The sequence below is a fragment of the Pagrus major genome, chromosome 2 (assembly GCF_040436345.1).
Source record: "Pagrus major chromosome 2, Pma_NU_1.0".
Lineage (NCBI taxonomy): Eukaryota > Metazoa > Chordata > Actinopteri > Spariformes > Sparidae > Pagrus > Pagrus major.
This window is the reverse complement of record NC_133216.1, coordinates 1,660,033-1,685,080: the sequence shown is the minus strand read 5'-3', so window position 1 is coordinate 1,685,080 and position 25,048 is coordinate 1,660,033. Positions and strand designations below refer to the sequence as shown.

The 25,048-nt window shown below is 43.0% G+C and overlaps 2 protein-coding genes across 2 annotated transcripts in view; one reads left to right on the top strand and one right to left on the bottom strand.

The window, feature by feature from the left end:
- Positions 1-360: 360 nt before the first annotated feature.
- LOC141011690 (uncharacterized) lies at positions 361-11,573 on the bottom strand. The gene is made up of 13 exons (XM_073484934.1): positions 11,542-11,573; positions 9,211-9,324; positions 7,647-8,228; positions 7,351-7,429; positions 6,972-7,200; positions 4,206-6,003; positions 3,169-3,342; positions 2,806-2,979; positions 2,125-2,298; positions 1,850-2,023; positions 1,486-1,659; positions 1,276-1,322; positions 361-848 (listed from the first exon to the last, which is right to left on the bottom strand). The coding sequence occupies exons 1-13, from the start codon at positions 11,571-11,573 to the stop codon at positions 361-363; spliced, it is 4,239 nt and encodes a 1,412-aa protein (XP_073341035.1).
- timm50 (translocase of inner mitochondrial membrane 50 homolog (S. cerevisiae)) overlaps positions 11,462-25,048 on the top strand; it is a 33,274-nt gene continuing 19,687 nt past the window's right edge. The window contains exons 1-4 of the mRNA XM_073480083.1: positions 11,462-11,784; positions 13,546-13,702; positions 16,472-16,503; positions 21,848-21,869. Of these exons, the coding sequence (XP_073336184.1) occupies positions 11,572-11,784; positions 13,546-13,702; positions 16,472-16,503; positions 21,848-21,869 (424 nt within the window). The 5' untranslated portion in view covers positions 11,462-11,571. The remainder of the gene's footprint in view (positions 11,785-13,545; positions 13,703-16,471; positions 16,504-21,847; positions 21,870-25,048) is intronic.

Here is a 25,048-nt window from a genome sequence, read left to right as displayed (position 1 = left end):
TTTAGGGCATCTAGCAGACGCTTTTTGTGCACATCAGGAGCAGTTTGGGGTTCAGTATCTTGCCCAAGGACACTTCGACATGCGGACCAGCGACCTTCCGATAACAAGACGCTGGCTCTACCCCTGAACCACAGCCGTCCCCATGACCTGACTGCTGATATTTTTCTTGAGCCTTCAAACTTTCTTATAGCTACATCTATGTTGCCTCATTCCAAAACCCAAAGTCACCATAATGATTTAATGATTTAATACACAGTTGTTTTGGCTTATTTGTCATCAAACTGTATATTTATACGCGCTCTGTACATCTCGAACAAGTTTGTCATCAGTTGTTGGTTAGCTCAGAGGTAACTCTCTTTCCTACAGGTCACACAAAGATGCTGAGCACTTCACCCTGTCATCTTTGAACTTGAGCCTAATTGCGGGGTAGAGAGGCTCAATGAATGTGCAGTGGCGGGTGTGGAGGTGGATCAGTTTGTCAGAGAACACTGCGAAGAAGGACAGGATGCCAGCAGGCCAGTCAACATACACTCCGACTCTGTCGGAGACAAAGGGAAGACCGTGTATCTCTGCTTCTTTGTAATTGTGCCGGACAGAGTACTTTTGATAAGAGCAGACCAGGAACCAGGACCAGGCGTCCTCACCATTTCCTCTTTTATAAGTTACCCCGATGGAAACTAATCCTTTCCACTTGACCTCCCAGTAACAGCGACCAGTCACACCGTTTGTACACAGCACTTGGCCAGATTGCTTTTCTACTAATCTTGCCTCTGTCACCTTCCTGTTGACTTCAGACAGAGTGAGGCCAATAGGGACTGTATTTGGGTCCAGTGTGAGATAGCAGGCATCTGAAGGAGAAAAATACCAAGTGACAGAGTGAATAAAGTTGCTGTGATATGTTGCTAAAGACAGGGGGCGCTGCTCTTTCCCTTTGATACTGGCAGAGGTTGTCTTCATTTCAGGTGAGGTGGGACGCCTCCACTCTAAACTCTGGGGGAAACCTGGTTGTGATGACACATCTTGTAGTTGCTGTATCAGTAAGACTGAGCAGATCAGTTTCTTCTGTTTATCAATGGATGTTTCTAAAGATCCATATTTTAGGACAATTGGTTATTATTCACTGGAGGTATGATAATTTATTCTATTAAATCCTTTGTGATGCAACATCATCAACAGCAGATCATTTATGAAAACAGTGAGGTTTGAACGACTGATGTCCCTGTCTCAGCAGGGGCTTTCCAATGAAAAGTCACACAAATAACATGAAATACTTACATTTCCTCAGATGCAGTTTGAGCCTCTGAGCTCCGCCATTGTCAATCCTGAAGCAGGTGGTAATCAATGTCAGACATCATAATATATTTCATTATAGAAACATGAGCATTAGGTCAATTTCTTTCATATTGTGCCCCTTCTAATGAGTGCTTAATAATATCTAATATATGTGTCGAGAATGCTACAAACATGACGGACAAATACACAGACCTGAGCGTGTCCAGTCTGCAGTGTGGGTCCTTCAGTTTAGCAGAAAGCAGCTTCACTCCTGATTCTCCTGGGTGGTTGTAGCTCAGGTCCAGCTCTCTCAGATTGAAGGGGTTGGAGCTCAGAGCTGAAGCCAGAGAATTACAGCCCGCCTCTGTTACCTGACAGCCTGACAGGCTGCAAAGAAACCAACAGAGACTCTGTTAACTTGTGTAAATGCAGTTAAATGTTTAATTTTAAAATTGAATCAGAAAATGTCACATAAAAGCAGTTGAGGAGGAGGGGAGTCTTGGGGAGCACTACTGCATATGTAGTTAGAGAGTTAAGGTTTTTATTCTTATTCTTGTTAAATTTCAGGAACTATCACCTGAGCGTTTTCAATCGACAGCCAGGACTTCCTAGTGCAGCAGAGAGCTGCATCACTCCTGAGTCCTGCAGGTCGTTGTTGCTTGCATCGAGCGCTCTCAGACAAGATGATTTCAAGCTGAGAACTGAAGCCAGAACTCCACAGCTTTTCTCTGTCAGACCACAGAGCCTCAGCCTGAGGAAATAAAATTCAATATTTTTCATCAGGGATTAAAGTGAATAAAAAACTAAAAATCATGCATGCAATATTGTAGTGATAACACCACATAACCTGACCTGAGTGTTTCCAGTTTACAGTGTGGACTCTGTAGTCCAGCTGAGATTAGCTTCACTCCTGAATCTCTCAGACTGTTCATACTCAGGTCCAGTTTTCTCAGACTGGAGGATCTGGAGCTGAGAACTGAACCCAGAAATTTACAGCTTCTCTCTGACAAATCACAGGCACTCAGCCTGAAGGAGAAAAATTAAGAAAGAAAATTATTTGCAGCTTTTGTTCTGTCACCAGCAAGAAGGCTGCCCAGTCTGAGACCACTGTTTGAGATGGCATTATGATACTTGTAGGCCTGAAACCATTGGATCTTTTCAGTGAGATGGTTGGACATTTCAAGCTATGGTACCAGATATTTTAAGCCAGAACATTATGTTTTCCTGATCCTAAGCAAAGTTTTTTGTACCTTAACCTAATCAGACCATAAGCAAAGGGTGGTCACAACATAAAACTTAAAAATGGACCTAAAAACATGTCACGCTGCAACATGAAGAAATGTGAAGTTTAAATGTCCCCATCTTTTCATTTGTTATGAGGGGTGAAGAGATCAATTTTTTATCAAAATATTCATTATACAACAAAACTTCAGGTCAGGGGCTCCAAAGTAAACTGCTCAGGTAAACATATTCATGAGAGACTTTTTGGGCAGTTTAGATACTGATATGAGGAAAAATCTAAATTGAACTTACCCGAGACCTTCCATTTTACAGTGTGATCTACCCAATCCGACACAGAGCAGCTTCACTCCTGAATCCAGTAGTTTGTTGTGATTCAGGTTCAGTTCTCTCAGTGTAGAGAACTTGGAGCCGAAGACTGACGAGAGCTCCTGACAGCATGTCTCTGTGAGACCGGTTTGATTCAACCTACAAGTGAAATGAAACAATTTCCTTTCAGGTGAGAAGCCTCCCAGACAAACTTACTCCCAGAGAGCAACATGACAGGGAGGAGTTATAGAGTTCAATGATTTGTACTGTAACCCAGTCTTCTCTCTAGAGGGGGAATACAAGTAATGGTGCAAAACAAATTGCAAAAAACACGATAACTTATCTAACCATAGGGTTTCCAGTTTACAGTTTGGACTCTCCAGTCCGCCGCACAGCAGCTTCACTCCTGAATCCTGCAGGTTGTTGGTACTCAGGTCCAGCTCTGTCAAACTGCAGGATTGGGAGCTGAGAACTGTTGCCAGGACTGCAAGGCTTCTCCCTGAAAGGTTACAGTCACTCAGCCTGAAGGAAAATAGGTAGAAAACACATCTGTGCATTTAAGTACAGTATGTTAAATCTTTCGGTATTCACGTGTTGATGTATATATTAGGGATGCACCGATTGTGAATTTTCTGGGTTGATACAAATGTTTAAAATAACTATTTGGTTGATAGCCGATGCTGTTCATTTTTTTGTTGTTGAACTTTGTTGTACTGTTGCTGTTTGGTTAGGTTAAGGTACTAAAACTATTTGATTAGGTTTAGGAAAACATCATGGTTTTGATTAAAATATGTACATTACGTATGAAACTTAAATTGAGTAAGTACATAACTTAAGATTTGTCATGAATCGCAGTTGACTTTTGGTTTCACACAGGACAGTACTGTGCTGGTTTTACTCCCCACCCCCCATTTTCAGGTTTCCTGTTGTCCCTCATGTGGTTATGTGGTTGTGGTTGAAATCTCCCCTATGAAATAGGGCAACCGTCAAGACCCTCGTGCATCATCAGTTTTTGTTGATGGTGTTTATGTAAAAAGGCGTCAACTGGATATTTCCAATATGCCGTCTTCAGCTTTGGTGATTTTGTATAGCGTGGCAATCCTGGAATTATAATCATTTGCCATTTATCTGGTGGAGCTAGAAAAGCATGGATGCTAGCAATTCATTCACAGCTTCATGCAATCAGGCAAGTCATCAAATAAGAAAGAAAACTGTTATTTCACGTTAAAGAGGTTGTTTTTTTTTTCAGTACTTACACCTTTAGTGAACATCATCTTTTTTGCCGATAGCCCAATAGCAGTCACAAGGGGAATATTGGTTGATAACAATGTTTGGCTGATAAATCAATGCATCCCTAATAATTATTCTTTTATCTTTGTGCCTACAGAGATTTGTTGGAGGATCTGATCACTGGTAGCAGCCTTAGAAATCCTTCGTCTGAAGCAGAGAATTCCTTCAGGTCAAACACGTTCAGGTGTTTTTCTGATGACAGTAAGATGAAAATCAGGGCTGACCACTGAGCAGGAGACAGTTTATGTGCGAAGGCACGGCCTGAAGCCATGTACTGTTGGATCTCCTCCAGCAGAGACTGGTCCTTGAGCTCATTCAGGCAGTAGAAGAGATTGATGTTTCTCTCTGGAGACAGATTCTTCCTGATCATCTTCTTGATGTACTCGACTGTTTTCTTGTTGTTCTGCGAGCTACTTCCTTCACGTTTTGTCAAACCTTCAAGAAGAGCCTGATTGGTTTCCAATGAAAGACCGAGCAGGAAACGGAGGAAGAGGTCCAGGTGTCCATTTGGACTCTGCAAGGCCTTGTCCACTGCACTCTGATAGAGGTTTGCAAATGTATCCTTGAATAGTTCAGACCATTTGGATTTGGATTGCACCTCGAGCAGCAGATTGACACCATGGTTGACAAATGTTAGATGGACGTGAACAGCAGCTAGGAACTCCTGAACGCTCAGATGGACGAAGCAGAACACTCTGTCCTGGTACAGTCCTCTCTCCTCTTTGAAGATCTGTGTGAACACTCCTGAGTACACTGAGGCTGCTCTGATATCGATGCCACACTCTGTCAGGTCTGATTCATAGAAGATCAGGTTTCCTTTCTGCAGCTGCTCAAACGCCAGTTTTCCCAGACACAAAATCATCTCCCTGCTCTCTGGAGTCCAGTGTGGATCTGTTTCAGCTCCTCCGTCATACTTGACGTTCTTCAGTTTTGACTGAACCACCAGGAAGTGGATGTACATCTCAGTCAGGGTCTTGGGCAGCTCTCCTCCCTCTCCGGTCTTTAACACATGCTTCAGAACTGTAGCAGTGATCCAGCAGAAGACTGGGATGTGGCACATGATGTGGAGGCTTCGTGATGTCTTGATGTGGGAGATGATTCTGCTGGCCTGCTCCTCATCTCTGAATCTCTTCCTGAAGTACTCCTCCTTCTGTGGGTCAGTGAACCCTCTGACCTCTGTCACCATGTCAACACACTCAGGAGGGATCTGATTGGCTGCTGCAGGTCGTGTGGTTATCCAGAGGCGAGCAGAGGGAAGCAGTTTCCCCCTGATGAGGTTCGTCAGAAGCACATCCAGTGAGGTTGACTTTGTGACATCAGTCAAGATTTTATTGTGGTGGAAGTCCAGAGGAAGTCGGCACTCGTCCAGACCGTCAAAGATGAAAACAACCTGGGGCTTGTTGAAGCTGTAGCTTCCTGCTTCTTTAGTTTCAGAGAAGAAGTGATTAAGAAGCGTCTTCAAGCTGTACTTCTTCCTTCTCAGCACATTCAGCTCTCTGAAAGTGAATGGAAATGTGAACTGTATGTCCTGGTTGGCTTTGGCTTCAGCCCAGTCCAGAGTGAACTTCTGTGTTAAGACTGTTTTCCCGATGCCAGCCACTCCCTTTGTCATCACTGTTCTGATTGGTTTATCTCTTCCAGGTGAGGCTTTAAAGATGTCCTCATATTTGATTGGTATTTCTGGTGTAGCTGTTTTCCTGGAAGCTGTTTCAATCTGTCTGACCTCATGTTCATCATTGACCTCTCCGGTCCCTCCCTCTGTGATGAAGAGCTCTGTGTAGATCTGATTTAGAAGGGTGGGTTTTCCTGCTTTAGCGACCCCTTCGAACAAAAAACTGAACTTCTTCTTCAGATTAGATTTGAGTTTACGCTGGCAGATAATGGCATGAGTTTCTAAACAAAGAAACAGCAACGTCAGTTGGTGAATGTTACAGTACAGGTGACAAAAGTAATTTGATAGATCGGAAAGTTCATTTATCCTTGACATTCGGAAGAGTATAGATCAAGGCACCGAACAGTCACTTCCACGTAGATAACTGGTGGTTGATTAGCATTGCAGATATACATCAATCAGCCACAACATTAAAAAGACTAACAGGTGAAGTGAATATTTTTATCATCTCGATATAATGCAATGTTCTGCAGGTACACTTGACACATGCCGCCCACCCAAACACAGGTGTAGTGCCACTGCTTAGGAAAAGCCAAAGGACTTGGCCTCCAAGATCTTTCCCCTTCCTCAGATACCAATCCGATTGAGTATCAGTGGGAAGTGCTGGAGAAGGAGGCCCCACCTCACAACCCACAGGACTCAAAGGATCCAGCGCCCTGTTGCCAGACACCACAGGACTCCTTCAATGGGTCTGAGCCAAGCCCAATCCATGGTGGGGCCTCCATGAACAGTCTTGTTCCAACACTTACCACTGATGCTGTGATATTTCTCTACTGTCACGATGAAATAAACACATCATGACTAAAGTCATTTGGGCCAAGTCATCAGATGAGCTAAATATTATTCATTATCTCATTATATTGCAATGCCCCCACGTGCAGGACATTGTGCCCTGATACACCACCAAAACTGCTCAGGAATGGCCCAAGGAACATGACGAACAGCTGAACGTGTGACCTGACCAAATTCCCCAGATCCCAATTTGATCAAGAATCCATGAGACATGACGGAACAAGTCTGAAGTTTCTCTACTGTTACCATGAAATAAACAGACATGACGTGACTTAAGTAATTCACAAGCAAGTCTAAGGTAATTTTTTTCTTGGGCAGGACAAATCGAGTCCTTAGTCTAGGAGGTTGTAGAAATGAACCCACTGTTATCCTGTTTCAGCAAACTAAAGTGTCTTACTGCTCTGCAGAGAGTCGGCCAGTTCCTCCTGCTTCATTGCCCTCAGGAAGTGCAGTGTGATCTTCAGAAACGCTTCTCTGCTGCTCCTCCTCTGCTTTTCATCCTTAACGTCTCCAACCTCCTCCTCCTCACTCCTAACCTCTAAACGGTCTGGGTAATCTGGACTCAGAATCCTTTGAATCCTCTTCAGCTCGTTCGTCACAAAGGCGGTAATGTTCTCCTCGAGTAACTGGAACATAAAATTACACAAATTAAAATTTGACACCAAAGTCAAAGCATGACACATCCACGAAAAACTGCATGAGTTGGGGACAACCCATACTGGTTTAAAGTAGCATGGTTGTGTTATGTTGATTTTAGAAGATCTGTAATTGCATACTATGAATATGGAGTTCAGGTCTGGTTGATTCTTCCTGGCAGATTCAACACTGGCAACATCAGACTTTTTCTGAGGGTCTCTGTGGAGGAAATATTACGCATAATGTGTAATGAGCACACTCACATAAGGGTTGTTAAATTGTAGTCAAGCTGAAGCTGGAAATTGTGTAAGTACCACTTTCATCTCTGCATGTTACAGTGAAAATAAATCAACTGAGTTTCAAACACAAATTCCATTTGTCATGACGGAGAGTCTGGAAACAAATTTTCATTGAATTGTCACTTATGAATCATTACCCTTGACCGGAAGGAGGGTGCCTCGCTTTTAATGTGAGATGTTTAGACTGTGGATGGTCACTCTTCGTGGACACACATCTGGGTTCGGTAGAGTCGTGTCCATCTTTGAAAGCAATAGGATTGCGCATCGAGCGGTCACTCTTCATGGACACACAGGTGGGTTCGGTAGAGTCGTGTCCATCTTTGAAAGCAATAGGATTGCGCATCGAGCGGTCACTCTTCTTGGACACACAGCTGGGTTCGGTAGAGTCGTGTCCATCTTTGAAAGCAATAGGATTGCGCATCGAGCGGTCACTCTTCATGGACACACAGGTGGGTTCGGTAGAGTCGTGTCCATCTTTGAAAGCAATAGGATGGCGCATCGAGCGGTCACTCTTCATGGACACACAGCTGGGTTCAGTAGAGTCGTGTCCATCTTTGAAAGCAATAGGATTGCGCATAGAGCGGTCACTCTTCATGGACACACAGCTGGGTTCGGTAGAGTCGTGTCCATCTTTGAAAGCAATAGGATGGCGCATCGAGCGGTCACTCTTCATGGACACACAGCTGGGTTCAGGGGACTCTGGCCTCTCCTGATGGATTCTAGAAGTACCACAGGATGGACAAAACAGTAATGATCACATTAAAAAGAGAACACCAGAAAAACAACAGCATTGTAGCGGAAACAACAGAAAAACATAACTACTAGAGGAATATAGCTCATCCAACTTTAAAGCAGAAGATCAGAGTTCACATTTTATCAAGTATCATTATCATAGCCACATTCTTTAACCAACCTGTTTTTACTGGCCTAACCTTAACCTTACCTCAAGAAGTTTACTTCCATAATCATGATCTACTTACTCAGCACCACTTACTTGAACCAATTCTGTTCAAGATTCATGAAATCTTGGTGCCTGTGAGTCGAGCAAGCCCTCTTTTCCTCCAGTTGTGAGCAGAACCATTGTAATCAAGGTTGCACCATCAACCAGTTTATTATCGGCTGAAATGCTCTGAATAGTTCAAGATAAGGTCCATGAACTGGAATGGAACCGGTTCAATGTTGATGGACAAGGGGCAGCAGTGAGAGATTTTCCACCACCATGGAGCCAAATTTTCAACCGTTCAGAGCATTTTGTCCAAAAATAAACTGGTTCTGAACCAAAAAGTAACAAGTAACAAAGTGGTCTCGCTTAAACTGATGGAAACACGAGCTGGATTGCCAGATGGCACCAAGGTTGAAAGAATCTTGAATGGAAACAGTTAAAGATCCAGAGCTTGTGAAGACCAAAAACAGAGCAAAAAGGAGAGTAAATATTGGAGAATCATTTGTTGGACACAAACACTGCTCCTATGATTGTTGGATGTTAGCAATTGTTTGCCAACGGGTCACATTAGTGTTGTCCTAACAGCTTGTTTCTGCCTTCCCTAAAATGCAGAAAGTTTAAAAAATAGCTGCCATGGCCATGACCAGGCATGTACAGACTGGCAGAAAACAACCGTCAAAACGGATCACACCCTGCTGTAGCCTCAATGATGAGAGGCACTGCCTTGCAGTCATTGACACTCAGTTTCAAATCCTTACTTTTCATCAGTAGAGTCGTGTCCATCTTTGAAAGCAGAAGGACGACTCATAGAGCGGTCACTCCTCAAGGGCACACAACTGGGTTCAGGGGAGTCCGGTCTGTTGTGCTGGGTGCTGATAAAGAGCGGAAAATAACAGTTTTGACCGTGAATTGAAGCCTTAAACTGTTTTAACCTGCTGTCCCACTACAGCTAAATCAAACCATAATAAACATTCATGTGTGAAACAATACTAACACAGGTAAGTGTAATCTCAACAGCAGACTGTACCTTTTACATGCTGCCACACCTGTAAGTAAAAGTAGAAAGTGAAAGTGTGTTAGCTTCTGCACCATTAACAAGTGTCTTTGTTTTTGGATTGAGGATTACATGAATAAGGGCATTATACTCAAAAAGAAAACAAATTAAACAGAGTAAGGCTTACTCGAGTTAGGCCTGCGAATGTCCATCATTCCAGCGGGTCATTTGTGTCCTGAAGAGGTCTGCGATCTTAGTAGGATGATCCCATCGGTCTGAATAAAAGTTACATCCATAATCGGTGATGAGATGCTGCTTATCCTTTCTGAGTTGTCCGTGTGTGCAGTCTGCTTTCAAACACTTTGGAAACACCGAACTGAACCGGTCGAACCAGTCTGATGAGAGCACAGACAAGATGATTCAGGAAGTCAAATTCATCCTCAGCGACTTTAAAGAGATTAAAAAAAAGAAGAAAAAAAAGAAAACTGCAAATGTATGCAGCCTACAACTGTATCCAAACTGTACCCTCTTTATATAGGACATATAAAGAGGGTACATTTAATACATTTAATATACATTTAATACATATACATTTAATTAAACTGTCAAAAGGAAAAAAAATCACATAACTGAAACTGTCTTTCTGTGGACAGATTTTCATCAGCGCCACAATGACACAACCATGTAACAATGTGGTAATGACTATCGAGCAGTCATGGGTGAGAACGTGAACATGTTGACAGGCTGGTCTGATCCTATAGTGAGAGTTTGTCTTTGAACCAATAAACAGACAACTTTTCAAAATAAAAGCCATTTTAATTTCACCTTATGTTGAGGCATATACACAGTGTCCACATGATTTGGTGTAAGCGAGAAGAAAGTTTTAAGAAATACATAAAAAGAGCACAGAGCCACAGGCTCAGATAACTGACATGCTCAATTCTTAAAGACTTGAACTTTAACCCTTATTTCTGCATGTTTTGTTTCGTATTAAATAACTTGGAGTAGTTGAACTTTAGTATATGTATGTTAGATGGACCGAAGACTATTTTCCAGCTTTGCAGTCAATAATATTGGCTTGAAAGAAAAAAAGGTACATATATCATGTGATGTTTGGCTTGTGATACTTTAATTTAACAAGGTTATTCCCATTGAGAGCACAGATCTCTTTTACAACCTGGCTGAGAACGGCAGCCACACAGAGTTACAACAGTAAAATGCAGAGGAACACACACAAATAAACAAATAAGACTCAGAATAGTTCAGTGGTGCAATGAGATCTCTCTAGATTGTTCCATGCAGAGGAAGCTTTCATTCCTAATTCAGTTTAGACTTTGGTGACAACAAATTGCAAAATGTCCAGAGAATTAAGATTGTGATTTTTAGAGGAAATGCCATTAAAGTTTGCAGAATCAGTTCAAGTTTGTGTGTGCATGAGTCATCTAAATGTGGCTGCTTTCACACAATGTGTTCAAGAGTATAAAGGAAATGTATGCCTGACAGGTCAACATCAAAAAACATTGAATAAAAAATGAAAAATCTTTATGTGGCAGAATACAGGCGACATTCTTTACAAAGAGTGCTGAAATAAATACGTGTGGCTGATGCAATATTGCAGCTCATGTATGTACACTACTCATACGGTATTATTCCAGCACTATAACCTGTAAGCTTCATCTTAGCTGTATGTCAGTGTGTATTTTCTTGAAAATTGTATGTTGAGAGTCAAACTGCATGTAAAATACCTGGCAAATAAAACTGTCATCGTATCAGAAACACATTCTGCTCAGGTTGAGCTCAGGTTTTTATTTATATTCCCTGTTTTGATGTAATAAAGTTGCTTGGTGATGGTTTTCTGACGTGTTTTTCGTACAGGTGATATAATTGAGCAGGTTTTGGGCACTTTGCCATCAACCATCATGGCAGTTCTCTGTCGCAATCGAAGGTCAGACTCCTTCTCGCCTCTGATTGGACCAGACGCTCTACGTCCCGCCCTCCTCCCGCTCCATGTGGCCTCCCGCCGCTCTCAGCGCTCCTCCCGCCTGCCACTCAAACCGGCGCGAGCCAATCGGCTGCTTTTGTCCTTTTCACATACGTCCGCCGGCAGCTCGAGCTGCGATCCAACATGTCGGCTACGTCTGTGTTCCCCATGTGTGTGCGGGCGAGCCGGGGCCTGCTGCGGCTCCGGAGCGGGGCGGCGGGCGCCTCTTCCCCGGCGGTGGTGGACATCGTCCGGACGCTCTCCACGGACAAGCCACCGGCCGGGACGGGCGGTGCGACGGGCGGACTGGCTCAGGCGATCCTCCAGGAGCGGCTCCAGCAGCAGCAGCAGAGTCAGGTGAGGAAGCTAGTCCGCTTATGTGCGCTCGATTTGTTTAGCGTGTCAGCAGCCGGCGACGTTGGCGGGGAGAGCGAACACACTGCAGCTCGAGGTTTGGACGTAAACCCCGCCCACACGAGTTGCCCGTGGAAGTCGGAGCTGCTCCTCTGACATTCCCCCCTCTGGTTGTCCTGAAAGCTAGCTAACATCTCAACATTTATCCGGCAGACGGAGAGAGGAGGACTGTGTTAAATGTGTGTTGTGTCACGACAAGTGTCAACTTCATACATGTCAGATGTGTCCTCCTCACTGCGCATGTGCCGCATTCTGCTGAATGAATGAACCTGGAATTAGCTTAGCTAATGGGCTAGCTAGCTAACATATATATTAGCATGCGTTTTTACTGGACTGACAGGTTGGATGTGTCTCTGTGACACATGTCAGACACACACGAGTTTGACAGCCATTACCTGAGCTCAGTCGCTACATTTCCTAACTGAAATATCTTTTAATTCGTGTGTGGGCTCTTATTCTGGCTAGCTGTGACAGTTAGCACGTAGCTAGCTTCAGCCCTGCTGTTGTAACCTGTGTCATCTCTGTAATGTTGAGGTGGTTTCAGCTCCTCACAGACACACACACACTAAGCTAACCGTGTGTGACCGAGCTCCGTGTTATCTGCAGGAGCTGTTAGATAAACCGTGTTAGCAGCCAAGGTTTGTTTGGTTTGAAGGTCAGAACAGACCCTCCTCCTCCTCCTCCTCCTCCTCCCCACGTTCAGATCCACCTCACTGAAACCCAAATCTGTAGCACACACACACACCATGTGTGTCTGACTGCTGCTGAAACACAGTAAGACAAAACACTTCCTTCTATCTTGAGCTGAGACTGAAGCTGAATGGAAAAACCTGACAGCACCTCTGGCCTAGATATTTCTGTTTCACAATAATAAAAAATGAGCCACAAAATGTCAACATAAGCAGCTCCATTAGGAAAGACTGTTCAAACACACAGATATAAGAGGATTTACATTTGAATTAATTAGAATAAACAACCCGATCACCAGAATAAATGTCAGGTAAGTTTGTTTCTGGAAATCACAGATAAGTTAAAACTACATTTTCTATTTCTAGGCACAAAAAACGTCTGGAAATCTCCCCACAAAGTCGAACAGCTGTTGCCTGTTTTGCTTGTAATAACGTGGAGGTTAAACTTTTTATGCATTAATGATTAAATATCCTATTTGCTAAAGAATATGTTGAAAAGTCGGAGGATAAACTGTATGTTGTACTTTAAAACGATGATGTTGTTTAGTGTCTGAATATCCATGGTGGTCTATAAATAACACAACTGATGGACGGACTGAAATAACCTGTGATGTGCTGGTAGAGTTTTGATCAGCTTGTATTGAGGCTCACACTGTTCTGCACCTCACCGTGACCTTTTCTTTATTTATTTGTTTGATATTCAGGAAGTAAAAATACCAGACGTTCTCTGGTTACAGACAGTCATGGTATTTTAATATGCAGACTTTTGACTGTTTGTAAAACAGTTTTATAGACTGACAGGTTAACTGGTTAATCTCAAAATAGGTGAGAGGTTAATATTTAATCTAATCGCTAGTTACAGCCCTGCTATCATTGATAAGGTCGTGACCTGAATGACATCACTATAATCAGGTAATAATCAACCCGCAGTTCAAAATAACGTCCATGATTGGTATTACAACAATGCACTGATAATAAAGACGTTAACGATGGTCGAATGTTCCTTTCTGTCCAGGGCCAGCCTCCTCCTGAGGGAGGTGAAGGTGAGAGGGAGGGAGAACAGAAGGAGGACAAGAAGGACAAGGAGAACAAGGCCTACGCTAAGAAGATGGTGCTACGACTGGCGGGGCTGATGGGGCTCGGCGGGGCGGTCGGCATGGTCTACGTATTCGGTGAGTGACGAAACTTTTAATCTACAACAACTCATCAGAAAGAAAGTGTCCAAACTGATTATTACACCAGAGAAATATTCAGGCGTTCTGATCTCAGACGTTTTGTCTGTAGACTGACGTGGCGTCTTAATGGAAAACATGCAGACTGTGAGACATTGAATTTGTGCAAACAGACGAGTCACTGCAGCTCAAACATCTCGCTCTCAGTTTATCTGTCTGTCCATTCATCTCTGTAATTCACCACTGACGCCTCGTGGCTGGAGTGAAGAAACGGCCCACAATGACTGACTGCAAACTCACCACTTACTTCAATCTGGAACAGATCTTAAAACAGCTGATTTTAAAGGGTAAATGTTAATGTACACACACTGAGTCATGATTATATGTTTTCATTAATGATCCATTCTGATAGTAATTTATCGAGGCTTTTCTTAAATGCCAATGCTGCTGTGGATCATCCAGAATAACTCGGATTTCGTTTCTGTAAAGTTTAAGCAGTTTTTGGTTTTAATTTTTTACAGTTTTTCTTTGTTTTATCTCTTTTTTAATACTTATTTTCATGATAAATGAATCAGCTGTTGATTTTCTCAGTTAAATGAATAATTATTTGAACTACTGAAGTTAGAAAACAGCAAACACAGTTTCTCAGAGTCCAAAGTGATGTTTTCATTCATCTTGTTTAGTCCAAAACCAAAGAGATTCAGTTTACTGAGACATGAAACTGCAACCAGAGAAATGTTTGTGTTTTTGCCGATTAATCTGTCCGTCCACATGCTTTTATTGACAAAAAATAAATCAATTGAGAAAATAAAACTCTGTGGCTGAGCTGATCCGATCAGAAGCTCCCTCTCCATCAGTGAGGGGAAGAAGATGTTGTAAACACCGGGTGTGATTGGTTTATCGCCCCCCAGCTTCCTGTTTAGAGGGACGGCCCACGTGTGGGTGGAGCCAGCAGCTGTCAGTAGAGGTGAGCAGCAGAGATGAGTCAGACTGAGATCAATGAAGAGGCTTAAATCTTCAGTTTGTCAGGTAGAAAATACTCATGTGAGTCAGGAGGGAAGTTTGAAAGAGCTGGTTGAGTTTTCAGTCAGTGACAAGAGAAGCAGCGTAAAGAGACGCGCAGTTAGATTTCAGTTCTCACTTCCTGTGAGGCAGAAGAGCCGGTATCTAAGATTTAAGAGTTTGACTTTGATTTGAAGGACTTTTTGGGATTTTTTCTGCACAAAACAAGAGTCAGTAAGTGAGCAGATTCTCCCCGGAGCTCAGAGGAAGTGTTGGTGTTCAGCAGCAGTCAGCGAAGGACGATCGCCACCACAGACAAACTCAACGGTGGCCGAGTGGTCTGTCAGTTTCATCTGCTGCGTTCATGAAGCCGCTGCTGCTTTTATCTTTTTGATCGTCAGGCCCTGAAGTTTTCATTTTTATTCTGGTACGAAGTCACGCTTGGATTTTTACTCTTTTATTTGAAGTTGGTTTGTTTCCATCCTCGTTAGCAGCCGCTCGGTCTGCAGAGGAGTGAGCGATGGCAGGACGGACGGAGCACAAACGAGATGGAAATATTTTATTTATATTATTTCAGGATCTACTTTGGAAGCTTCCCACATATTTCTGTTGGAGATTTACCATCTTTTTAACTGTTCCTTTCACTATCTGCTCATCTCATCCGTGTTGTGGAATAATCCTGTCACACATTTGGAGAACCGGATCAGAATCTGCTCTTTACAACGTGGAGTTTTATCACATTTCTGCCGTGTGGATTAACCCTTTTGGAAAATTCTGGAGATTTTGGATTATAACCTGACGAGTACTGGAAAATATTCATGTCTACATGTTTCTGTGTGGTTTTCCTGCAGATAGGTTTGTGAAATACTTTGTTTTTTTTCTGTTGTCACAAGATTTGGGTGACGTGCAGATAATATGTGCAGGTGTAAGTGTTGTGAAAGCTCTTTCATGCAGACTGTCAATACAGTGATAAAACTGAGGAAACACTAATGAAACTAGAAAAGGCTGAAAAGATGTTTTGGCGATTTCCATGTCTTACTTTTTGTCTTTTTTTTCCTCTCTTGTAAGTATGACTTCATATTTTTTGTGTCTTTATTGAGACTGAAGATTGTTTCATTATTGATTAAGCTATTTAAAATTGTACCTAACAAAAGTTTGGAAGCCCAACGTGACGTCTTCAAATGTGACAAACATTACAAGACTAAGAAGTAGTTAGATTACAATGATGTGAAACAGAGAAAAGCAGCAAGTCCTCAGCTGCAGTTAACAAATATTTGACGTGTGCTTGATTAAATGATCAATGTTGTTGCCAGTTAGGTTCCTGTTGACTAATCGATTCAGAGAAAATTTAGATGTAGTCTTCGGGCTGACGTCTTTGAACACTGATCTACATTTTTCACCATTTTCTGACAAGTTATAGACCAAACAAGTAATCAGTTAATTGAGAAAAACAATCGGCGATGAAAGCGATCATACAGATTCAAACACAAGCAGCTTTGTGTAAAAATATTTAGAATTAAATCAGGAACTATCTGATCGAAGAATAAGTCTGTTCGTGTACGAGTCGAGACGTTTGATGACAGCTGTCAGTACTTCAGTGTTTGATATTCGGTCCAGTGGAGACATTTTGATTGGTACCATAAAAGTTCAGTACCGAGCTCTTCCTTTAGATCTCTGCTGTCCAACAAACTCGGTGAATAATAATGAAGATGTCAGAGAACCTGTTTCCACACAGCTGATCAACTTTTGTGTTTCCTTCTTTTTTAGGCACGAATTCAGTGGACGAACAAGGAAACATGGTGAGTTTAATTGTCACACACACACACACACACACACCATTCCTCCAGGTGTGATGCTGCACACATTACCTGTCAGTGGCTGACTGTGTTTTAAGGTGATGGTGGTTTTAAAGCTTGTGTCCACACAGTGAAGACACATTTCACCGTCTGTTCGGTCTCTGATGGGACGTTCACGTGCGAGCAGAGCTGATGTGCTGGGTTGTGTCGGCACACTTCGGCGCGCTCTCGTGAATCTCAGCCGCCTTTTTTTTTCTTTCCATTTCATCCTTTTGATGTGTGGTGGTGTTTCGCTCACCTCACAGGTAGGAGATCCTCTTCCTGTTGTAAAGGACACACATCACAGGCGGCTGTGACGTGTGTCCGTCTGTCAGAGGTGTCTGTGTGGGAAAGGAAGGAGCACACTTACGTCACCTTCGCCGTCCTCCTTTTGTTCATTGTTATACAGTAAGAGAGCGGCAGCACACTCGACAGGTAGCTGAGACATCAGGTCCGTCTGAGCTGTGACTTTGGGAAAGGCAGGAACATCAAAGAGCCCAATTATCCCACCTCCACTCGCTAATGACCACCACTTCCTCATGTACCACACACCAGCTACTGTAAGGACCAGTCTGCCATCCAGATACTTAACCTGCTGTCTCTGTAGTCAACTGAAGTATCGTTATAAAGATGTTTGACTAAATCTCCCCTGCAGACTGAAATCATCAGCAGTTGGATCCGAGAGCGCATCTTGGCCTCCGTGTGTACAATAAAGTTTTTTTGTTTTTTTTAAGTTGAGGTTCAGACAGTAACAACAGCTGATGACCAGAGCACGGGGAGCGACATCGATGCCTTGAGGATGAAATTCTTACTATACTCGTGTCTATGTGAGCACGTTAACACTAAAAGAAACCTGCAGCTTCTGTGTCATCAGACTTCTTCTAAAAGAAGTCAAGAACTCTCAATATCAAAACTAACCGTCCGAATTGCATCAAACTTGTAATTGTATTCAGATAAGATCTTGAGGTCTGATGGTCTCAGCTCTCAGCTCTCAGACAGGATCTGCTGTGGGAGGTGTCGGTGTGGGAAGACGAGCCACTTCAAAGAGCACACTTCTCTCACATTAGCGTCCTTTTGTTGGTACCAAAGAGCCAAACGTGTCGGGATGGCTTCCTGCTAAGTGGTCTTTGTCATAATGACTTTGAAGCCGTCAGCCCGGGAAAGAAGAGTCGTCCAGAGAGAAACGATAGAAGAATGACCTCAAACTGCAGCCTCCAGTGACGTCATGATGAACGAGTATCCTGCTTCCCTTTAGAGTCCTTCAAACTCTTTGGGCTCTCAGTAGATGAAATGAGAGTCTCAGTCTTCTTCTTCTTCTTCATGAGCACGAGAACCCAAATTTTGACCTTTGATAACCAGCAGGAAAAACCATCATGACATTCATAATCCTACAGTCATATATGGTTATTTCTTTGCATGATCCTAATTCTTAATTTTCCACAACTTTCAGAGAGTTTGGTTCGAGTTGAAGCAGCTGTGATGTGATGTGGGAAAGCTGAACTGTCTTTTGTCTCCGCTTCGTTCCCGTCCTTTTCAAAGAGCACACTTATCTCACCTGGACTTCCTGTCGGGAGCATCCAGCTCCCATCAGACGACACACTTCTCATGTCGGCGCTGCAGCCGTCTTGTGCCGCTCGTCAGAGCCTTCAAACGGCACACTTATCTCACCTCCTCGTCCTCGGACTCTTTCTCGTCTTCTCATGCTAAACAGGACTGCATCATGTGTCGAAGCTGTTTATGAGCTGTTAGTCTGGGAAACGTAGTTCAAAGGATACAGTCAGTGCCAGGAGCGTGTGTGTGGTCTCGGCCATGTTGTCCAGCTTCTGCCATGGTAATAAAGTTACTACATTATTTATCAAGTGTTCATTCTTCACAGTGAAAACACCTTGCTGGTTAGTCAAGTAAAGCCGAATTACACCGCAGGATTTTAGCCCTGAGCTTCGGCAAGCTCCTGTGAACGACGGCCGAGGACAGCTCCCTGGCGTGTCGCCGGCGTCTGCTTAATATCGAGGATGCTACATATCTGCCTTAGTTGCAGACAGGTCAGGCAGCTATGACGAGCTACAGCTTATGATCACAGACACTCCTCTCCTCTGCTGTCGTCCACAGCAGCTGTCTGAACCCAGCCTCCTCCATCATCTCTGTGATAATAATAGTCTTCTATCAGAACGCACACAAGCTGTTCAGTATGTGTAACCTGTGTGTGTTTCTGAAACAGCTGAACTTCCCTCCAAGTTTTCCTGCTGTATACTGATGACAGATCACAATGCAGGGCTTTGAGAGAGCAGCCATCGCCGCTATACCGCTTTCTGCCACAAGATGGCGGCACTGCTGCAGATTATGTGAAGCACTCACTGCTTGTAATTTATTTGTTGTACAGTATTTTGAGCTCCATTCTATGTATGAAAGGTGCTATAAAAATAAAGATTATTATATAATATTGCACTCAAATAATGATTTTAAAACAGCAACATTAGACTTTTCTCCAAACCTCTTTCAGGCTTTTTCACCAGAAATACAAACATATTTACTTTTTCAGGCTTGGGCAGGGGAAGTAACGGACATGTGAACTTTGCCTGTGGTGCTGAACACCCGATCCGATTGCACAGAAACCTTCGGGCCAGATGAAATGTGATTTCCCACCAGAGAGGGAGATCTGTGTCGCTGCATCACACGCTCATGACAATTCTGCTCGCTGGGATCAGCTTATTCTCTCTTCTGAGGGGAGGTGGTCACGTGATGTGCGAGTATGACAATTATTTGTTGAGTTGCAACGATCAACAGCCAATCACGGCCCGTACTGACACATAATATGTTCTTGTCGACTTTTTGACTCAGTTTGCACTCATTCATTTCAGCCACAGTCTCTGCATGCAGGGACACTTCTTCAATGAAAACACCGCAGCAGTCGTGAGGATTTTCTGGACTTTCTTTTGCAATTCTAAGATAAGTAGTTTGTTTCCAGGATTTAATCTGCAGTTGCTGTGAAATCAACACACTTAATCAAAGTGTTAAGTGTTGTGAGGATGCGGGAACCAGGACTCGTCCTCTGCTCCGTGCTGTATTGTAAAGATCTTTCCTTCCCGTCGTCACACATTATAAACCTCTCGGGTTGTATCCTGTCTAGCCAACAGGCAGACTGAAGCACTTCAAAGTCGAGGCACACTTCTCCCACCTCTGCCTCCCCCACCTTCCTCACCCTCAGAGGGCTCATGTCCCAGCTGTCAGAGGAGAAACTCTGGGAACAAGTTCTTCAAAGGACCCAAATGTCTCATCAGCTTCAAATCTTCTTGTTTTCTTCTCTGTGAGGTGAAGTATGGGAAGCTGGGACGCGCTTGCTCTCCATCTCGAGGGAATACCACAGTCTCAGTACAGCCTCGATGCCATCAGAGATTTAATTTAATTGCTCTTCAGTTTCTCAGAGACCAAAGTGACGAAAAGCAGCAAATCCTCACATTTAAGAAGCTAAACAAGCAGATTTTTGATTGAAACATGGCTGAAACAATTGATTGATTGAAGGAAAATGATTCAAAACAATTTTTATCATTGATTAATTGAGTAATCGTTGCAGAGCTAGTATGACTTCTTCTACTTCAGTTACTTGTGTCAAACTTCTTCATGTCTTCAGTCTCGAGGCTGATGCTGGAGGTGCTGTTGAGACGGCACACTTATCTCACACTCCATGTGTCAGAACTGGACATTTGTTCCTCTTCAAAGTGCACACTTGTGTCAGGGAGGTGTGACAAAGTGTGCCAGCCTCCGAGGTGTTGCTGCGGGACTCGACATGATGTGTGGTGGGGGGGCGATCGATCATGAGACTGAATTTAGGGTGAAGGTGACTGGAAAAAGGTGGACTGGATGATATTTTATGCATCTGATTCTTTCCAGCTTTTAAACATATTCGATCTAAAGCATCTAGTTCTTCTCTTGTCCAGATATTCTTAGTTATGTATTTGCAGATGACCGTCTTGCCTTTTGTGATAGTCTTGTAGTTCATTGGTGTTTGCTGTGTGGGAACCTGTCCCCCTGCTGCTCTCTCGGCTGCAGCTCTGCAGTCGTATCGAGGTGTCGATGAGCTTTTAACGGCCGGTTTCACACCTCCGACCACACCGAGCCACACATCACAACACCACCAGCAGCAGCTGAGCTCTGCCTCTCACATCAATTCACCCCCGAGTGTGAAGCTTCTGGTTTCCTTCTAATGACTTCTTTTCACTGCGCCGTCAGTTTGCATACCGTTCTCGTAGCTTCATCTTTTTCTGTTTGCGTTCACTGTAAAAAAAAATCCTTTCCAACTCTAGTTTTGGGTCCTAAGTCCTTTTTCCTGAGTTCACTCAGAGTGCAGGAAAGTACTGATTGTTGCTTGACAAATGTGTTTTTCAATCAATAAACCCTTAAGTCACACCCAGTGTATATATTTGTATCGCTGGTAGATGTTTTCTCATCTAACAGAGTCAGAAAAAAATGATTTTGGACACCGCACTGATGCATGAACCACTCAGGTACAACAAAACCTTTTGGACCAGAGAGGAAACATTGATTTCACTGATTAAATTAAGGAAGAAAGATAAAGATCCCAGCAAAAGAGGTCTAATCTGGCAAAATAGGTGAAACAACCAGGTGTTTTTATGGGTTATTGTTATTATTGGACACTTTGTTCTCAGTCTGTTGTCTTTCTAAAGTTCAACCAGCAGATGATCCATCAGGTTTCATGTCTTTTACTCCCTTATTTTTGTTGTGGAAGCAGTAAAATCTCATTGTGTTGAGTCTGTGAGTCTGTGTGGTAAATACAGCTGCACTTCTGCTTCGTGGCCACCAGGTGGAGTCCTCGCCAGCCCTGTCTGCTCCATCTCCTTCTCCATCTTCATCCATTCATGTTTCTCCAGCTCACTCTTTCATCCCCTCCTCCAGCTTCCTGTTTTTTTCTTTTCTTCCTCCCTTATACTTTCCTTTTCCCTCATTGTCTCTTTTCTTCTTCCTCATTCTTCCTCTCCTTCTTATTCCACTTCTCTTCTTCTTCTTCTTCCTCTCTTCATGATGGTGTCTGACCCGTGGTGCCTCCTGCCGCCCTGCAGCCTCTCACTGGTTTCTTATCAATCGTAATCTGATTGATTTGTTGTGTTTTGTCATCACCGCAAATATAAACGCTGAGTCGTCACATCACGCGCTCTGATCGGTCCAGATGTGACGCTGACACGTTGACTGTCAGCACAAAACCCTCATCATTGATTGATTGATTGATTGATTATCAGCCAACTGTTGTGTGAAGAGATTTTAATCATTTTTCTCACTTTTCTGTCTCCCACAGATTCCAGACGAGTTCGACAGAGGTGAGTGTGAACATGTTGGTTAAAGGTGATGTTGAGGTGCCGGTCTCCATTGTTATTATTTTATATCTGAAGCTTTTAAACGGCTCTTTTTTTGTCTTTAAGGCTTCAATTTAAATGTATTTTAGGGTGTGAGCTTCTGATTTTTATTTGCAAGTTTATGTCTGATTTGACATTTTCTTAACTTCTCCTGTGTGTCAGGAGTTTAGTCTGCAACGTGCTGTTGATGCCTGTTGGGTCGGACAATAAGCAGGGTTCCCACGCGTCCTGGAAAATCAGGAAAACAGTTTGCGTTGTCCTGGAACATTATTTAAACTCCACAATATTACACAACACAGTCTGGTATTAGTAGTGTACTGTATAGTATTACAAAAGCTTCGATTTTTCTTAAAAGGAAACCAGTGAGTTGTTCGTTTTAAGAGACTTGTCTTATTTTTTCTTTTGTATATTTAATATTGATATATATTGATGTTCAGACAGCCATGGATGATAATACGCTGTAATTCACAGGAGAAAAAGGCATGAGGGCTATAAATTGATTAACTAAGGAACATATTGGTGTATGGGCGCTCCCTGTCTGTCGTACCAGCTGGATCCTCACGGAAATATGTCCTGGAAAATGTGAGAAAAGAGTCTGAACCCTGAGCAGAAAAGTTCTTGTTTTTGTCCCAGTTTATTTTTTTCGCTCAATAGATCAAACGGCAAGTGGAATATGTCGATAATGAAATGTAGCTGAAAACGTGACTCTGGTTTGTTGGAAGCTGCCAGCTTCTTCAGTCAGATCTCATGTTTGTCAAACAAGCAGCAGCAGATTGCGACTGAAAGAGGCTCCAGATGAGTCCTCCTCCATCTTCTACCGAACATGTGTGTTTTTATTGACACCCTGGCAGCGACGTGTGTGTCGGTGTCGGTGTCAGTGTTTGTCTGAATGATGGATGTGTCCACAGAGTCTCGGTGGCACTGCCAACTGCTACCAACCACCCATATGCCCCCGGCCCATCATTCATCCCCCCAAACTGCCTGTCTGACTGCCCAAAAGTACACAAAGCACACACACGTGTTTACATTCTGCTTATTAATCCAGAGAAAGAGACGCAGAGGTCAGAGGTCACTCATAATGTACTGACAGAAAAGCAGAATTATTATTAAAAGCAAACTCTGAAAAACAATCCTGGAAAAGTCCAAAAAAAGTACCGTTCAAAATGTCCTGGAAAACACAGAGCTGTGGGATCCTAAAAAATCAGAAAAGTGAACCTTTTTTTGTACGATGAAGACGAGGCTTGACGGGAAGAAATGGATTTGTTTAAACAATAATTGTGACTAAATCTCGATATAATATTGCAGGTGAAAAAGAGGCCAATGAAATGGAATTAGAAAATAAAATCTTGATGTCTTCTTTGCCTTTAAAAGAAAAGACAGAAATAAACTAGAGATCCTCCTGCGATGGGATCAAACCGCGGTGCCCATGTTCACGCTCCGATTAGGGATGTTACTGATTAATCATTAATCAATTAATCACCATTAAGAATTTAAAAATGTCTTAATCGACAATCAGAGAGGGGCACAGACATAACTAAGAAATGTTTTACAATAACAGATTAGATGCTTTTTCTTCAAATATATACAAATAAAACACAAAATACAGAGAAAACTTATTTAATTAAAATACAAAAAGACGTTTTCACATTTTAGCCTTTTAGCTGACTCAGTATTGGTTGGACTTTGTTGCCAGTTGCTAAAAAGCGATGGACAGAAACTCCGTAAAGTCATTATATTGTGTTATCTAGTTTATTATTTGTTGACTTTGTCTGTTCTTTTGTCTCCTGATGTATCCGACTCTGATTTTACATCAAACACAGATCATGTCAGTGGTTTGCTAAAGGAAAAATATCCAACATATTTCATATATTATTAATGAATAATTGATAATAGATTGTTAAGGCAGCCGACCATCGATGGTAATTAACCTTTTCCCCAAACACTCATGTAATCCAAAACTCCTCCTTGTCATCAGATCGCTGCACAAGTCTCCTTCATACGTTTATCAGCCTTTTTCCTTTTAGCCGAAAATCAATTGGATGAATTTTAACCGTGTTTGACTGAACTGAAACAAACACACAGACACTAAAATGGTTTTAATGAACAACATCAGCTCCAATCGTCAATAATCAGAAGTGATCTTCATGACGATGAGCGATGAGCTCTAACATCTCCACACATTCAGGAGCTCAGATGATTTAGCTGCCGACGGCTGACTGACACTTTCAGATCAATCTGCTGAGATTTGAATCGTCTTCTAAACGAGTTCTGATCGCCTGCTGCTGCCAATAATCACTTCATCAATACCTCTGTGTCCCGAGTTCCAGTCTGTCTCCTGCCTGCACATCTCCCTCCTCCTGAGTCCACCCCTCCACCCCTCCACCCCTCCATCCATCATAAAATACTCCCCGAGGTCCATTTTGTCCCCATCTGACTGCAGACCTCCATCTCTCCATCCCTCCCTCTGTGTCTGTAACTTTATTACCGTCTCACCTCTTTTTTCCTTGTCTGTCACTATCTGTCTGTCCATCTGTCTCCATCTCTCCTGGTTTCTGGCTCCCCGAGGTCCTCGGCTCGTAAAGATAATGTGTTGTTTACAGCCGGCAGCTTGTTGGTTCTGACTGACGCTGATGTTTTTAGACTGAAACTAAAACTGCAGAAAAAGTGAATGAAGTCTGGTGAGGACAGAGCGGGGACAGAAGGAGGGATGGATGGATGGACAGAAGGAGGGATGGGTTGATTGATTGATGGACAGAAGGAGGGATGTGGGTGCCGGACCGGTACTGGACCTCCGGGGAACACTGAGGTATTGACAAAGGGATTATTGGTATCAGCAGGCGATCAGAAATCGTTTAAAGGCAGAGTTCTGTCGCGGCAGATCGACCTGGTGTAAACCCTCACTGCTGTCATGCGCACGCGCACACACACACACACACACACACACACACACACACACACACACACACACACCTTTGCAACTTCTTTATTTCATTCGTAACTCGACTATTTGTGCCATTTTTTTATACGGAGAGACTGAAAGTGTGCACAGTAATCTTCATATTTAAACAGTTTCACCCTCTGTGAGTCGACTATGACTCCTGCTCCTGGTGAACTGGAGCAGCTGTGGAGATTTTGGTTTTCCA